Here is a 17,615-nt window from a genome sequence, read left to right as displayed (position 1 = left end):
GTGCAACACATGTATTTGAAATTAAAAACATGAGAACAGGGGTTGTTTAGAATAATAAAATATTTGCTTTGTCATGATCATTTTGTAACATGTATCCATATGCTGCTCAAAAGCTCTCAGAAAGTAAGAAATGCGTTCAAAGTGAATATGACCTTAAACAGGCGAAATCTGTTTTCACCAAAGACATGTCATGCCAGAGGCGTCCTCACGCGATCCCGGCTCCCCAGCCCAGCAGTGACCCCTCCTTTAACTCTTGTGCCCCAGCCTCAGCTACTCTGCATAGCTCATCTGACCTCACACCGGTTCACACTGCAGCTACCAGAAATATCCTGCATGCACGCAGCAAGGATGCAACATTCGACATCTGCAAAATCAAAGCATATTTAAAGAACAAGCCTCCCCTCTCTTGGTGCTGATTTCAATCTTTCAATCTGGGAGCTCCAAGAGCTTTGTTCTACAGCGAGTCCTGGATCCTTGGCATGGGGTGTTATAGCCAGTGGCACCTGGTGGATGAACATGTATAAACAGTGCCTTGCTAAAAGGAAACAAATGCTCCTAACTAGAGCGCACGATGCTACAATTACCATACAAATGAAAAAGATGAAAAAGTTGGGACTCAGCTCGCCATGATGCTATGAATGCCGGTAGCTGGCTCTCATGAGCTCATGGGAATGCCAGGTCAGTGTCTGGATCCCCAGTGATGTCTGAGGAATAAAATGGACTCATAAAACTATCACATCTGAGGCCTCCTCGATAATTAACACGTGCCTTAGAGATGGTCACAGCTCAGCAGCGAGGACGTCATCACCAGTCACAGACCCTGACAGTCAGCCTGGGGCTGGTCATCACTCCACATTTATCCTGAAAAGAATACTAAATGTGACGTGAAAAGTGTGTTCATTCTGCTGAGAAAAATTCTATAAAATATATCTATATAACTGTTAAAAGGCTGAGGTCTTTTTAGAATGTTAAAGGTATTATTATAAATTATTATAGTAAACATATGTGGCTTGCAGCACATGGAATCGCTACTTGTGTGTTTTAATGGTGTTTTACCAGAAGATTATGTGAAATATATTTCATTAATTCATAGGGTGGGGTGTTTGTAGCAGAAATGTGTTGAATGTCCACAATAAGACAGACTATCTTGTCTACCTTGTAACAGTTTTTTAAACAGTTTTGAGACCTTGTAACAGTTTTCAACACTGAACAAACCACTGAACTGTGTTGTAACAAAGGGGTTACTTTAATAGAAATGACAGTTTCCACAAAAGACTTCATAAAACATTTAAAATACTCTTTGGGATGAATAAGTTATTAAGTATGACAGAGTGAGCCATTACAAAAACAAACACAATGATTTCCAACGCTGTCTCTTTCCCATGAACAAAATCCTCTTAGAGGAAGCCTCTCGTTGTTTTTGGAAAGGGCTTATTGTTCAAAGGATGCCTCCTATCCTAACTGGCCCGTCTTGATTCCTGTGTAAGCAATTCGAAGGAATAGACCATTCTTTCGGAAAACTGTTACTAAGATACAATCGGTATCTTTTCAGGTGCAAAATGCCCTTCTCCCTGCCGCTCTGACCAAAGTGGGAGGACGGTGCAAAATAGCGGCATACATGCTCGCAATGCTATGTGGCACTGGGGCGCGAAAGGTGGTCAGACTCAACGCCTCTCATAACAATGCAGCGCTACCTAATGAGGCGTGCTGCGCTGGTCTTTGTAGAGTGTCATAATCCCGATTTGAAGTATGTCTAAAACATGTGAGAGTTTCAAGGGTGTCTGTAAAATTCTTTGCGGGTCCATAAAAGCCTGCAGCAACTGCCAGGAAGGCCAGTTCCAGGGTTGGCCTGCTGGGAGAAAAGAATACAGGGCTTTGCCGCACCTCCACAGGACTATTCTAAAGGAAGAAGCAAAAGTGGTTCAAACCTTTGCCGAAACATGAGGGGCTCGTCTTATTCTCAGAAAACCCTGACAGTCTGCGGCTCCAGCAAGATGCGGGTACAGAGCCCCTCGCCGTCGCGCTGCAGGGCCGCCTCGTACACCCGGGGACGCACGGGCTACCAGGGCGCCGCCGTGGAGGTGGGCACGGAGATACACCAGATCCGCGCCAACGAGAAGGAGGAGATGCAGGAGCTGAACGTCCGCTTCGCCAGCTACATCGAGAAGGTGCAGGCCCTGGAGCAGAGGAACGCGGCACTGCAGGCCGAGCTGGAGGCCCTGAAGAGCCGCTACAAGGGGGGCCCCACGGGCATCGCCGAAGAGTACGAGCTCAAGTTCAAAGAAATGAGAGACCTTATCGAGAGGCTGACTAATGAGAAGGGAGCGGCCGACATCGAGAGGGGCTACATCGAGGAGGAGGTCGAGATTTGGAGGCTCAAACTGGAGGAGGAGCTGGCACTCAAAGGTGAGGTCTAGTGAGGACAGCGACGTAATCACTGCAAGTTTTGCAGTTATGAACCATACTCTAACAGCTATTAGTTTTAGTCAGAGCTAGCAGCTATAAGTTATTAGTTAGCCATTAGTAACATTTAGATTTTTTTTTAACTTCCTCTCACACCTCCTATGATTCTTGACAGAATATGGCATGTTACATAATGACACCTACTATCAGATTGTCCCACTCACGATCTACTGTCATCTCTGCCATTAGCCTAACCTTCTTGCATACACTTTTATAAGTCTTTCTGGTAAGAGTGTCTGCTAAATGACTAAGTGGAAATGTAAATATATTAGGAAATCCACTGAAATGATAAATGTTCTGATACATAATTGAACAAATTAAAATCCTAAATTAAAGTATAATTTGTTGAGATCCTTCTCACACATCTCCAGCTGAAATAAATTTGCAAAATGGTCAGAGAATCATTATTTTACAGAATGAGTCATAGAACATTGCATGCAAGATTGTTGAGTTAATCAATCACTCCCTCATCTCTCTCCTTCCCCTGCACTCCAGCTGAGGCAGAAATGATCCTGAGAGAGTTCCGTCAGGACGTGGACAACGCCACTCTGCAGAAGGCAGACCTTGAGAAGAGGGTGGAGCAGCTGGTGGCGGAGATTGAGTTCCTGAAGAAGCTGCACGACGAGGAGGTGGCCGACCTCATGAAGCAGATCGAGGACTCCAAGGTGACGGCGGAGCTGGACGTGGACCGGCCGGACCTGGCTGCCTACTTGCGCAGCATGCGGGCCGAGATTGAGCAGGTGGCTGCCCGCAACGTGCAGGAGGCCGAGAAGTGGTACAAGGGCAAATTCGACACGCTGAAGGAGCACGCCAGCAAGCACGAGGAACAGATGAAGACCATGAAGGAAGAGATTACCTCCTACCACAACCAGGTGACTGACCTGCAGAACCAGATTGACGGGCTCCGCGCCCGAAACGCCGCCCTGGAGCAGCAGCTGGAGGACATGGAGATGGGTCACCTGGACAAGGTGGCCGGCCTGGAGCGCATCATCGCCCAACTGGAGAACCAGCTCTGTGAGACCAAGATCGAGATGAGCAAGTATCTGCAAGACTACCAGGAGCTGCTCCACATCAAGCTGAAGCTGGACGCTGAGATCGCCACCTACAGGAAGCTCCTGGAGGGCGAGGAGAAGAGGCTGGGCATTTCCTCAGAGGGCGTGTCAGGTGAATAATGTCAGGTGAATAATTAGCATCTCAAGGTGTTCATGCCCCAAACCATGTTCCCTTCTGAATGTTTCCTTGCATTGTTTATGCAGCCAACTATTTATCTGCAGTTCTTCCAAAAGGCTGACTATTACAGTACAAATTTTAACACTTGTTAGGTCAGCATTTCTCATAGTATCAGTGAAATAAATATAATACAGAATAAATGTAAAAAGCTCCATTTTCCAAAATTAAGTATAAAGAAATCATATTTGTTCAGTCAGGCTGGTAAATATTTCATAGCATATAACATATAATGCTATTCAGTGTTAACAATGCATGGCTCCTTCCACGTGCTGTACCCATCTTGCAACAGCATGGCAATCCAAAGCAGCAGATTTGTACTGATTTTCAGAACATCAAATATGCCTGGTGCCGTGTGAGCAGGAGAGTTTGTGTTTGAAGTCCTCCCACCTCCAAATTAACATTCCTTCCTTGTAGCTATTGGTTCAGTCACAGAGGAGCGCACCACCTCGGTGTCCCGCAGTGTGGAGACTCACACAGCTTCCAGACTACCTGCCTGATGCACCCTCCATCACGCCCTGTCCTAAGAAGGCCACCAACCCCAACCCTTCGACTAGGAGTGCCCATTTCCTGCAATGCTATGGTTAACACCGGCCTCCTGTGAACCAGCCCAAAACCCACTTCTATGTTCCCTGACCCCACCCTAATGTAACCAATGAAGTTTACATGTACTAAAGTGTAGCCTCTTAATAAAGCTTGGACTTGAGCACATGCAGTCATCCTGGTTTGTTCTTGCTCTTGAAATCATGTGACTGCTATTCCCTTGCCATTACTACACACTTGTGTAAAGTCTAGTTGTTCAAGGTATGTTCGGTGTCTTAACATGACCTTAAATTATTGCCCCCGATTTTCCAGTGTTAAGTGCTAATGGAGAGGAATATATCAGTGCCATTTCAAACACAGCATTAACACCAAAAAAAGAAACATCATCAATACCCAACTGCCACTTCCGAAGAAGTGTTTTGCATTGTGTGACACGGAGATGGGAAGTGGACAAGCTTTTGAAGTTTCATCAACTTCACACTCAAAGAGTACTTTCAGCCTAACACAATGTTGTTTGTGTCCACAGCCAGCCAAAACGTCTGTTTCTCAGCACAAAACAGTTATAGTAATTCCACAGAATATATTTTGGGGTGTTTGTGAATATGAAACCTGCTTTCTGAGAGCACTTCAAGATGTTAGATGCAACCAGACGACCACAAGAAAACGGCATGTTTGGTTAGCCAACTACTTAACCGTGCCTATATAGTGATGTTACACAACAGCACACCACATTTCCCATGAAAACCGGGCCCACTGAATCAAACTGTCATATATTCCTGACACAACCCTTGTATGTGAAATGTTATATAATATGTAGACCAGATTTGACCCACAAATACGACTCATTTAAAAATCATTTTTTCACCCAACTTGAACCAAGGTTTAAAGTCAATGGAAACATGGCAAAATGGGTTGAAAAGCTATGAATGGACAAAATTCATAATTTAACTTTTATTGTATTGCAGTGGCCAAGGCCTTGGTGAGAAGGCCTGAAGGTTGAATGAAATGAAAATGGTCAGTCAGCTGTTCAATATATAAAAGAGCCTTCTGTATTGAAAAAAAATGTACATGAGCAGAAATGAAAAGATTTTATTCCTCTCTTAACAGTTGAAAAGAAATAATCAGTAAAGTAATACATGTCTACACTCGCATATCATCAGTTGATGTGAACACTGATGCCGTGTCTTTAACTTTGACATGTATCACAACAGAATAAGACACTGGATACCGGCTTGGGTGCATATTGAGGTACAGACCATTGTGGGGGAAAAAAAGACTCTAAACCAGTTTAGTTCTGGTTTTATGGAAATGATTTCTGCTTGGCATTTATATTTTCACTGATGTTTAAAAAATTCTCCATAATAGAAAACAGAAAAGGAGTCCAATTTAGTTGGGATACAAAAAATAATTGATTATTGAAAACTAAGGCATGAAAGCCCCTGCAGAGTACAGAATGACTGATGCCCAGCTGCTCAACTGTCCTGTATTCTCTGCACTTGCTCCTTGTCAGAGAAAATAGATTCTCCATCTGTGCAAAGCCGTCTCACTTCTTCTTTCTCCTTTTCAAGGCTTTCCACTCTCCCTCCTGCGTTGCCAGGCTGCCAAACAGCTCCTTCACCTTCCTCTTCCTTTCCGCATCCCTGAAAAATGCAGCAAAGACATACAGCAAAACAGTCCATTTACTGTTGAGATACCACAGCTTTACATCAAAGGTCAGATAACTGCTCCTCACAAACAGCACATGTGGCACTTGGTGTGCTAACAGTAATAGAACCAGACCTTGTGAAAACACTTCCATGGCATGCAGAACACAGATGCCCTTTTCATTCACATGAATAACTACCCTGACTTTCCTCCAAAAAATGATAAACTGCACATGAAAAGCGGACCGTAGCTGCAGGCTCTGCTAGCTACAGACTGAGGGGAATTTAGCAGTATTCATACCGGCTCATGATTTCTGTCAACTTCTCCCTGGCCAGGAACTTGGTGTCCTTGCGGATCTCCCGCAGAGCGCCTTTGAACTCCTTCTTGTATTTGTGCTTCAGCCTCTCTCTCTCTCGCTCCTGCTTCGAGCTTCCGCGCTTCTTCCCGTAGTCCAGTCTGCGGACACCAGCAAAAGAACGACTGTTAGGCAAAACGGCTAAAGGGCATTTCAGGAAGTAAAAATGTTTGTCAAACATTTCTTCCTATCAGTCCTTAGCGCAATACCATCTGAGCTTTTAACACACTGCAAACAGGCATGCCATCTGATTTTTTTCCCCAGTTTCAACAGATAAATGCTTATTTCCAGCATATATTTTCAATATTTACCGTTACAAAGTTAGACATGTACAGTATGATCTTATGCCAAAATCAATAGCTTGGAAACACTTGATTTGGAAAGCTAGCATATGATAGCTAGCTTGGCAAATTCCAGTAACTAAAACAGTAGGGCAAGTCTTATGGTAGCCAGCTACAACCTTCCAGTAGAATTAGTCAGTTTGAGTACTATAGGGCTAGCTAGTAACATTTTCCTTATTCACATAGCTTGCTCGAGAATTAACTAAGAGACTTAAACCTCACTAGCTAAACCACGCACACTGAGGGCTGGGCCAGTAATTTTCCTGCTGGGGATTTCCACCTTGTTTTTTTTCCTCATTATGATAAACACCAAGGGAACATCAACAAGTTTAAGCACAGTTTTACTAGGGTCAGTTACATTTTTTGTTTTAACAAAGGCAAAAAACAACATTTAACACAAAATGCATCCTGGCAAGCCGGACAACAAAAAAACTATGAAAATAAGGAAACCATTGATGTGAAGTCGTTTTACTTACACTTCCACAATTTTGGGCGTAAACAGTTTTAAAGGAATGGGCTTCTTTTTATCAAACACAAGGGGAGGATGTGACACCGATACACCTGATAATATCTCCACTATTTCCCTGTGGAGATCCTTTAAAAAAACAGAAAGCATGCAGTGAGTAAATGTCTAAACATTTCCAAATTTTCCACGTACATTAAAAACACTTCCAACTCCACTGTCATCGTTCTGGCTTAAGCGTTGTTTTAAGGGGGCTGGCGGTTGCCCAGACTGAATTCTCATCTTAGGGCAAACATATAAAAACTAATTAATTAATCTCTTCCATCAAAGCTATGTAGAGGCCATCATTTTAAATTCTGGCAATACCGTTCAGGCACATCATCTTGGGCCGCGGAGCTGAACGACTCCCACAGCTCTGGGTACTGGAGGGAGGTGACACATATCTGAAAGAGCGCACCGCGCCCATGGAAAGCAGGGAACTTGGCAGTCAGGGAGGTCAGTCTCCTGAAGGGCCATAATGCTTACCCAGGCCACCACATCAGGGCACCCCTTCAGGAGCTATTTGAAGGGCCTGGCGCCTTCTATCGAAACCCATAAATCTGCCTACTGGGAGCAGGGGACGCCTCTTTAAACCCGCTCACATGGCAACACATGCTGTATACAGGCATCATAAACTCCGAGGGGCAACAGCACTCCACCGCTTAAATTCCTGTCGTCTTTCACAGATCGATAGTTTAGTCATATGTATGACACAAGGGACTGTGATGCATTTTATGAGAGATAAATATTTGTCATTACTACAGGAACTACAGGAAAACCCACGTAAATGTAAGCAATTGTTTGTGCTGAAAAGGGGAACATCCTATGCCAATAATGTACTAACAGTAATGGTAGAGGATAGTAAGTGGTTTCTGGCATATTACTCACAACTTGTAAATCCTATTAAGCATACTACCAATTCTATTTTCAAGCTGAGTGTTAACAACAGCATTGACATGTTAATCCTTTGATAAGCACAGCATGCAACACTCACCTTGATTTGTGCAGGGTGGCTTTCTACAGCCAGATGTTTAGTTAGCAGGGTTCTGATGGGCTGGAAGATTGGGCTGAAGGAAGGGAGGGATTTATACAGCGAGGCACACCTTTTCACCAGGTCCAGGCAGGTAGCCAGCATTGACAACCTATGACAGGAACGCTAGGGTCAATCTCCGCAGCCAAACGCTTTGTGAGGGCACTACTGTAGAACGGCACTACCAATGCCTGTGACAGTGATCTTCTGTGCTGTGTTCATAAACTTGACTAAATGAGGGGTAAAGAAAGATATTTGACAAATTACTGGGGTTGAGAAGACAAGCAGACCACCTCCTGCTTTGCCACAGCCCTCAAGCCTCCGCTCTACCACTGTGTTTGGCCCTATGGGGGTGTTCTTGCCCTCCTCCAGGGCTCGCACTGCTGTGCTAATTATCAGTGCTTTCAGACACTTCACACACGCGCGTGCAGGCTAGCATTCCTCTCTGGTAGTCTGAGAAGAATCTTCACAATTAGGATGCTGCTATACACCCCCATGCGAAAACCAAAGGTCATTTTCCCCATTGAGCTCCTTTGGGCAAGCGGCATGTGGGACTGGTGTCAGAATAGCGTATCACCGCTGTGAGAAAAGGCCAGAGAGGGGGACAATAACAATGGCCAGTTTAGGCTCCTATTTATTTTTCCCTCTTTTCAGGAACAATGGTGTGTCCTGCTTTGTACCCCTGTGTATCTTCATCTTCAAACAGCAGACTCCAGCTAAAGACTGATACTGCAAGTCAATGGTCAGCTTTCTAGACTAGATCCAATGTGCCTTTACAAACAGACCAAATAAGGTCATGTAAGCCATTTTCAAAAAAGCTTAACATTACTGTCTCCTTGATTTTATTGCTGTGGTGAAACTGCTATGTTGAGTGTTGCATTGTCTACATGCCAGACACAATGCCATCTAACACTGGGCAATGATGCATTATCTAACCACAATATCATGTCTACGTCATGACCCAATGATGATGACCCACATGATATAAAAAGTTTTATAGCCATTTTAGTTGGCTGTTTTGACTAACAGGTATGGAGCACAGTAATTTCTCCCATCGCATCTCCTCTGACACACTGCAGATGGATTCCCCCAGCTGTACTGGTCTCTCTCTTACCTGTAACGGTCTCTCTCTGGCTCGTCCTGTAGTTTGAGGCCCCTGACGCTGGACAGCGGCAGCGGCGTCCTGCTCCATGACTCTGCCGCCTCCGCGTTACTCAGCACCAGCAGGTCACAGCTTTTCCCCGCAGCCCTGAAGGGCGGCACCACGGGGTAGCCTGAAACGCAGCAGGTGAGACAGACAATGATACACCTGTTTATTAATAGGGTGGAGGTGGGAAAAACAGGCCTGGAGATGCCAAACCTGTGGGGGGAGAGAGAGCAAAGGGGTATACTGCAAACTTGCTGTTCTGTATGCTATTGACTTCTCATGAGGGCTAGTTAGCTAATAGGAGCTAAACATCATGTTAAAGCCGGGGGATCCCAGGGGGCACCACAGTTGAAGAGGAACAACACTTATATTAAATATGAATTTACTGTTCATCTACTGTGAAGTAAGTGAACAATGCAAAAAGCAACAAAAAAAAACAACAACAACAGGAAAAGGTATGGCTTTATGTAATGTGCATTCATAATTTGTCCTTGAAATAGAAGCTGGGCCTGTGTGGCATTCAACACTTTCCCTGGGGTTAATTTTCCAGAGCGCTTACTATAGACTTCAAACTCGAATGACATATGCAGTTATAACTGTAAAGTATACAACTGATCATTTTAGGAGGGTGCCCTTTAAAATAATGTTTAAGGAAAAGTAAGCATCTTACAATCATGTGGACACTTTTAAGAAGAAATCCATCAAAGATTCTTAAAATTGAGAGTTTCTCTCAGTCAGTTCCACATCTTTCAATCTAGTCTCTTTCCAGAATGTCCCCCAAAATTCCCATTTAAACACTTCAAACAAAGTGCTTGAGAGCAGCCTACAGAGACTCATACAAAGTGAAAAAAGCTCTCAGGTGTGTTCTAGTCACTGTACCACGCATAAACCTACTGCCCAATGTTTATTACATTCAGTTTCATATCAGTGGAAAAGTTATAAAATTGGAAGTGGTGAGATATGTGCTGGCAGGGATTCCTTTCAGATTTCCCCAGCTGCGAATGGGGGAAATGACAGTGCAATGAAGGCATTTCACCAGCCTCTGTCACTGCTAGAAGCCCTTTCTTTGCACTGACTTCATGTTGGCACCATTGGAGGTAATAACAGTAGTGGCATACATTGCAGGGGCTATTTATACGGGTTTTCATTAAAGTCTCAGCTACTTCACATGGCATTTTATTACTGAAGCTTAGCAGTGAGGTTTGAACAGAGGACAGCATGCCTGGAGAAGAGGATTTGACAACAGATTTCTAAAACCTCAATCTGTACTGTGGTCTCATGAGTGTAACATCTGTGCCATCTCCATTGCTTATACAGTAGAGCGCATATGATCAAAAGCATACTGCGCAGGCATTCACACGCTGCATTTACTGTGCGGTGCTGTACTGAAAAACAACACAGACCAAGGGGAATGCAACAGTGACGACCAGGGGGAGGGAAGCAGCGGTCACATGACCGTACCCAGCGATCGTTTGTCAGGAACAGCCAGGTGCAGCACGCCCAGGAGGAAGTTAATGAGCTCGGGGACGAATCGCTGGGAGAGGGCGACGTACTCCAGCGCCAGGCAACACAGCACCAGCCCTGAGGTCACATCCTCCAGCGAGGTCACGGGACACTGCAAGGAAACATGCACGAGATGCAGCGTGTGGGAGGAAGCCAGCCTTCAAAAAACATGTGATACACACAGAGCACCAGTATCCTTTCATTTTTGTCCAGCTGGAGGGAAAGTAGAGAGGCAAAGGGTAACCCACAATTCAGTTCTGCAAAATAAGTTTGCTTTACACTTGTGCTATATATCTATAACTGGAGCTAGTCACCAGCTGATGAAACTGATTTTACATTACATTACTGTCATTTAGCAGACGCTCTTATCCAGAACGACTTACAAAGTTTACAATATTATTATTTGCAATATTATTTATACAGCTAGATATTTACTGAGGGAATTCTAGGTTTAATACATTGCCCAGGGGTATTTCTCAGAAGGTTTTCTGTTAAATGTCGACAATTGTGAAAATGACCTCAGTTTGTCTTTAGTTGAATGAGGCAACCTAAAATGCCAATACAAGGCAGAGTTAAAATGGATTGGTGTGCTGATGCCAAAACTTTCCCTGAGTTTTCTCTTCTCATCAAACTACCCTAGGTGCCTTTAAAAGTCCACAGAGAGGGAACACACCCAGTGGCATTTCCAGCTGCAATCAGCACACAAGATGATGAAATCCCATGAAAGATGTTTTCCAATGAGGCTTATAACACATCAGAGATATCTACAGCACGGAAAGGTCATCCAACTCCCTGAATTCTGCTCAACACTGGATGCTCAAATGACATGTTTTTTCATACAGACAGCCACTTTACCACAGAGTTTATTACAAGTTATTTGTCATCTGCTTAGCACATGTCCCTAACCAGGGCAAATTAAAACACGTACAACGTGTCCAGTCTGCCTCAGTGATCACATGGTTCTTTTAGAAGGGAAGAGTTGGAGTTGATGTCAGGGCAAGTCACATACTGTACCACATGCTGTGCTCAAACATCCAGACTGTTACATAAATGCTGACCTTACTGAGCGCCTGGATTAGGTACACCATTGCCGGGGTGACAACAGGGTGTCGGAAATCAGAGGTGGGGAACAGAAGAGCAGTGATCTTCAGGTAAACCAGCTGAAAGATAAGACAAACTCCTCAGCCTCCATATTGTTCACACTCAGAGTGTTGGACAGACAACGCCCTTTTCTAATTTGCCTTGCCTACTGAGACATCTTCCAATTTTCATTTCAAAGGAAAAACAGTTCCACATATAGAACAATCTGGCCTTTATAATGCTATTAAAGTCATGAGGATTTAACCCAAACAGTTAATGAACAGCAAGTACCATGTCTAGGCCTGGGAAAGCCGCACGACCTTTGACCTCTATAGCCTCTTCCATTTCATGAGCACTGTCATTCAGCACGGTCTGCATGGCCTTGCATGCAGCGTCCGGGAACAGCTGGCAGAGGCCATATAACTGCCTGAGGGGAACAGACAGACATCTGAGTAAAACAGGAGGAAACAGATTGTCCGATGATATCTGGGCCATGAACATTTCATATATAAAGGGCCCTGTCCCAAATGGACCATTTCTGTCCTCGCCCAGTCCCTTCATGCTTGGCTGTGTCAAATACATGGCAGTGAAGTATAAGTCACCGAAGCTCCATTACACCCTTTGGGCACAAACACTCCAATCATAACGGGGCCAAACACTCCATTTTGACAGGCTATCAAATTACACACCATCATTAATTCCATTCAGCTTTGGAAAAGATATCAGGTGTACTGCAGGTGACGCCAATGAATGTAAGGAGAGAAAGGAGGAGGAGCCCGGTACTTACGGGATGAGTTTACTGATTGTAGTAAGTTTAGGAGGACTGCTGGTAGCCAGCTCTCCCATATACTCCAGAAGGAACCCAAATAATTTCTGCAAAATAAACAAAAAGCAATCCGTTAAAAATAAATAAATAAATAAATTTTCATTCCTAACTATTTTCTTAATTTCTTAACTGATTCTCAACTAATTTCATTCAGAAAACTGCTCCCATACGTAATCGTTCAACTGCCTATACAACTACGTGTGTGTCCAAACCACAGCTTGGCCCTCACCTGTAGTTTGAGCTTGTTGCCAACTGCTAGACTTGGGTGATTGCACTTCTGTATTCTCTCCACAATGAGGCACTGTTTCTCAGGCGAATGTTCATGGATTAGAGACTTCAAGTCACTATAGCTCTCTGGAGCTGTGAGAGAAAGAGAAACATAAGCAGTTTGCAAGAAAACACAACCACCAAAGCATATTGAGCTTATATGCATATACGCATTGAGCTAAATGTAGCTTCTCTCTGCCACGACAACTAGAGGGCAGTACTCAGTATCTAGTATTGGTCTGACTGCCTGACCATGTTTACACAGCAAAGTGGTTGCTTGCAATTCAAAATATGCAATGCATTAATCACTAATGGGTGTGCACAAATTTGTTAAAAACCCTTTGATTACATACCATTCCAGGACTTAAATCATGAATGTAACTTTTTTTTAATATATTCAGTGCAGAAAACAAATGAAATCTCCTTTAGCTGAAAATGCAAACATTTAAAATCATTCAGGTGTCTGGGAGCTCTGCTTTGGGGCACTGCCACTCTTACCTGCAAAGGTATATGGGAGCTCTGCTTTGGCGGCCTCCTGCTGAGCGCGTTTCTCCTCCTCGCTCAGAGAGACGGAAGGTTTGGCTGGAGTCTCCTTTCCTGCTGGCTCCTCTGCCTCCTCTCCCTCATGCTCACTCTCTTCCTCAGAGTCCAGGTCGGAGTGGCTGTCCTCTTCATCGCTGCCCTCCTCCTCCTCCTCATCCTCACTCTCTGCATCTGACTCCCCCTCCTCCTCTTCCTCCTCCTCCTCCTCCTGACTGCTCTCTCCTTCCTCACCATCATCTTCCTCCCCTTCCTCCTTCTCCATCTCCTCCTCTATATTCCACCTCCCATCCTGGGAAAGGCAAGAGAGGAATGAGATAGATATGGGCCATCAACAGAGAATAAGTGAATGCTTGAATAAGCGAATTCATAAATGACTGAATGAATGGATGGACGGATGAACGAACAAACAAGTGATGGTCATTCCACATTTAGTCTCTTACCTGATAGGAGAGCATGTGCTTGTCTTCCTTGTCCAGGATGAAACCGTCGTTCAGGTCGTCAGCAGACAGGTGAGCCACCTTCTTGGCACCTTCCTCCTCAAAGTCGCCTTGCATCCTGCGCAGCCGATCAGCCTGGGTGGAAAAAGCACATTGTCAGCACAGAGGAAGGGCTTCGGTTCAAAGGGAAAATCGAGGTGAATCCAGACCCCGCTCGCAGCTGCAACAGGGACTGGCAGCATCAGGGAGCAAACCCCCCCCCCCCCCCCCCCCCCGCACCTCCAGCTTCTGCAGCCGCTCCCTCTCCTCCCGCGCCACCTCCTCCGGGGTCTTCATCTTCTCCGAGGGCTGAGCCTTCATCTCAAAGCCCAGCTCCCGCACCATCACATCGTACTCATCCAGCTGGAGGAAAAAGAGAAATGCACACATAAGACATGTCCTGTAGGGGGAGGTCCCCTGGTCTCGCCTCCCCCTGTGGCTGGTTTAAATGTTACCATTTACAGTCTGATTGAGAGCAAAGAAGTATGCCCTTGATTGTAAAACAACCCATTCAGTTCATGAACAAAATGAAAAGCAAGAAAAAGAATGAATTTTACTTGCTAGAACTTTTGACAAGTAATGTCAGATCTACCATGCGTATCATCAGAACTGTCACAGCCATCAACTTAACGGAAAGGTAACTAACTCTAGAAATTGTACATTTTTGCAACATGTAAAGATCACCATTACTCCGCCAAGTCTACATTCATAAATCCCCATGTTATACATTCCACTGATTGGGGGGAAATGCAAAGTTGGACAGAATGTGTTTTTCCTAATCATTACAGTTATAGAAAATTAAACCATTTTATATCTTGCCAGCTATGAAAATGAGCGGTCACATTTCTCCCCATTTCACCTTGGGCTTCTGTTCATCCTCCTTGCGCTCTGATTTGGGGACTTTGTGGGACAAAAGACCCTGGATGGACTTCCACTCTTGGTCCAGCTTCTCCGTCAGCTCCTGAGCTTCTTCCTTCTGGTTCTGCCGTTCTCTCTGAGAATCAGATGGAACAGTATCATTTTACTGCTGGTAGGGCACCTGGCTCAAGGAATTACAACCAACAATCACTTGGCATAGAGACCTAAACATTACTACATACCTGACTCCTCATTAAACACCTCAAGCTCACAATAAACACAAATAAATCTTGCTTAACTGGAAGAGCAGCTAAATTCAGTGGGTTTTAGAAGGCTTGGTCATTTATCCAAGCATTTTGAATTGAGGTGCCCTCACCTTCTCCTGCTTGGACTTCATGATCAGCTCCTCAATCAGCTCCTGGCGGGACTTTGGCTTTTGGCTTCCCTCATCATCTTTCTCTCCTGGAGTCTTCTTTCTCAGCAGGCCCCCTCCCCCACCAAAGTGCGACGCAGTGAGCTCCGCTAAAAAAAGGCAAGCACCATCATGTAAGAAGGCCAAAAAAATCCTACGAAGTCTCATTATCAAAATACCATCTAGCTAACCTTTGTGCAAGAGAGAAAAAGACAGCTAGAATAAAGAGCAGTTCCTCCAATAATTGACTTTAGTTCAGCAATGGCACAATGACATCTTGTGACCCCAAAATGGTATTGACAAAAAACACCAAAAGACTAAAAGACCCAAATATCAACTTAAGAGCATTACTACTACCTTTAAATACTATGTTTTCAATACAATTCCTGTGAGTCAAGGAACAAAAATGAATGGGGTAAAGAGGTAAAAAAAATACCAGAAAGCAGGCCTTTTTCCTCAGATTCACTGTCTGAGTCCAACACATCATTGAGCTTCTCAATTTCCGCCAGGGACTGGCCATAATGGGTCAGCTCCTCTTCTTCATTCAAGTTGTAGATGTCCTTCTTCTCATGTACACGCTAACAACCAATGACAACAAACAGAACACGTTCAACAGATGATTTGAATTATGTGTTTTACCAGACAAATTGTAGGGTGAGTGGAAACCATGGGCATGATTAAGAAAAAAGCCAGTTACACCACAGTACCTGGAAATTAATTCTGCTTTAGCATCACTCTGACTATACCTTTACAACACATGCATCTAATGGCACATTCACATTCATATGGCGTCAGGAATAACACAATGACATACCTGTCTCTCCATGGCAAACCTCTTCAAGATTTTGTCTTCTGGAGCCATTTTAGTATCATATTCACCAAACCGCCTGTCAATGAACTTATTAGACTTGTCTTTCTGTTTGTATTCCTTCAGTAAGGTTTCTTTGCGCTGGAGGGGGAGGAAAAAAAGAGTTTGTAAACCACGTGAAAAACACTACAGTAACAATTTAACCAAAATCATTCAATGATTACAGTCATGGAATGAACTGGACAGATCAATGGTATTTCAAAGTTAACCTGCATCTTCTCATTTTCACCTTAATTAAATGAGTAAATGGAGTGCTCTAATGAGTAACTGAATTAAAGGAGTAAATGGATAATTGAAGATGCACATTGTTAATTTGTGACGTACCTTTTTAATGGCCTTCGACCTGGACACTCCTGGAAGACCAACATCGTGCTTGCTCTTCCGACCAAGAATGTCAAACTTCTTTCTGTTGATCTTCACCTCGAAGGGGTTGTTCTTGATCTCCGTGGAAGTTTTTGTCCGGCGGACTTTATCCGACAGACTGTTCTTTTTCTGTGGCTTCCCCATCTGTAATTTCCTAAGGATCCATAACAAAATCGGACACAGTGAAATGCTCCGCTGGCAATCATTACCTAGCTAGGCATGTTTATTTATGTGCATCTAAGAACAGGCATAAAAATACCCAATTTAGTTAGCAAGCAAAACAAACCCCTCAAACTGCCCAGGACTCAAAATGTACTCATACATGTAAGGAGGACAGGAGGACCCACTTCAGCAAAGCACCCACAAAGGACCGTCAAAAAGCACATGAAATGCTGCTATGTTTTCTTACTGGCAAGCTAGCTAGCTAGAATAAAGCCAAACAGATCAATAGTTTTTTAAATACCATTAGCGAGCTGCTAGCTAGCAGGACTGGAGTTCTCACAAGCTGCAACCATGCACCTAACCAAGCTAGTTAGCTACACTCATGTCCAGCACAGAGTAATAAGCACACAAGTAGATACTGATCGCTAGCTACCAACAGCACAAAGTAGCTAGTTGTCTTGTGCAGCTAGTCACTCTGTCAGCTAGCCAGTAGCCAGCATTCAACATTTTAGCAAAGCAACATTTGCTTCCTAACTTGCTTGCCAGCATATATGAAGAAACAGCTAGTTAGCTAGCAACCCATTTTGCAAAATAATGGAAAGCTTACCTGTAACGGCCGAAGCTCGAATAAACAAAATATATCACTGCTGTAGCTTAATTAAGCCATATAATAAGGATAAATAATGTTTAAAATAACATGGGGACGATCAGGTTGACCCACGTTGCCGGGCCATGTCAGTAAAAACATGTTTGAGGATCGGGGTCAGAGTTCAACAAGAAGCAAGACATTTTTCAATCAGTTATGATGTCCTTTTCTTACTGCCATCTAGTGGTGGTCATCCAATGAACTCCGTCATCCCATTCTGTTTTTTCTTCAGATCCTTTATCATGTAGCATTATGTGACAGAGCAGTAAGTCAGCTGTTCCTTGCGATTCATTTGGCATGGCTGTGTCAAGTATTTCATTTAACAACAAGGAAATAAGATCTAAAGAAAACTGCTATGA

General features: G+C 44.0%; 2 protein-coding genes across 2 annotated transcripts; one reads left to right on the top strand and one right to left on the bottom strand.

Annotated features, from left to right (window-relative positions):
- The first annotated feature begins 1,940 nt into the window (after positions 1-1,940).
- On the top strand, positions 1,941-4,190 carry LOC118777641 (desmin). The gene is made up of 3 exons (XM_036528747.1): positions 1,941-2,406; positions 2,959-3,627; positions 4,126-4,190. The coding sequence occupies exons 1-3, from the start codon at positions 1,941-1,943 to the stop codon at positions 4,188-4,190; spliced, it is 1,200 nt and encodes a 399-aa protein (XP_036384640.1).
- Positions 4,191-5,199: 1,009 nt separating this feature from the next.
- nop14 (NOP14 nucleolar protein homolog (yeast)) lies at positions 5,200-17,343 on the bottom strand. The gene is made up of 19 exons (XM_036529288.1): positions 17,218-17,343; positions 16,410-16,602; positions 16,032-16,166; positions 15,654-15,795; positions 15,182-15,327; positions 14,807-14,941; positions 14,188-14,310; positions 13,912-14,043; positions 13,427-13,760; positions 12,891-13,021; positions 12,623-12,708; positions 12,127-12,262; positions 11,814-11,915; positions 10,714-10,867; positions 9,220-9,379; positions 8,070-8,217; positions 7,050-7,168; positions 6,178-6,333; positions 5,200-5,873 (listed from the first exon to the last, which is right to left on the bottom strand). Exons 2-19 carry the CDS (start codon positions 16,590-16,592, stop codon positions 5,777-5,779), a joined length of 2,619 nt encoding a protein of 872 aa, XP_036385181.1. The 5' UTR covers positions 16,593-16,602; positions 17,218-17,343; the 3' UTR covers positions 5,200-5,776.
- Between the last annotated feature and the right edge of the window lie 272 nt (positions 17,344-17,615).

This window comes from Megalops cyprinoides, chromosome 5, assembly GCF_013368585.1.
Source record: "Megalops cyprinoides isolate fMegCyp1 chromosome 5, fMegCyp1.pri, whole genome shotgun sequence".
NCBI lineage: Eukaryota > Metazoa > Chordata > Actinopteri > Elopiformes > Megalopidae > Megalops > Megalops cyprinoides.
Note: the sequence above shows the minus strand (reverse complement) of the source record. Positions and strands in the feature narration are given on the sequence as shown.

What these genes read in the sequence shown, in the direction of transcription:
- LOC118777641 (XM_036528747.1), top strand. Translation starts at nt 1,941, where the DNA reads ATGAGGGGCTCGTCTTATTCTCAGAAAACCCTGACAGTCTGCGGCTCC. An exon ending in GGAGGAGCTGGCACTCAAAG is followed by an intron (nt 2,407 to 2,958) that starts GTGAGGTCTAGT and finishes CCTGCACTCCAG; the next exon opens with CTGAGGCAGAAATGATCCTG. An exon ending in TTCCTCAGAGGGCGTGTCAG is followed by an intron (nt 3,628 to 4,125) that starts GTGAATAATGTC and finishes GTTCAGTCACAG; the next exon opens with AGGAGCGCACCACCTCGGTG.
- nop14 (XM_036529288.1), bottom strand. Translation starts at nt 16,592, where the DNA reads ATGGGGAAGCCACAGAAAAAGAACAGTCTGTCGGATAAAGTCCGCCGG. An exon ending in GCTCCCATATACCTTTGCAG is followed by an intron (nt 13,022 to 13,426) that starts GTAAGAGTGGCA and finishes TTTCTCTCACAG; the next exon opens with CTCCAGAGAGCTATAGTGAC. An exon ending in GCAACAAGCTCAAACTACAG is followed by an intron (nt 12,709 to 12,890) that starts GTGAGGGCCAAG and finishes TTTATTTTGCAG; the next exon opens with AAATTATTTGGGTTCCTTCT.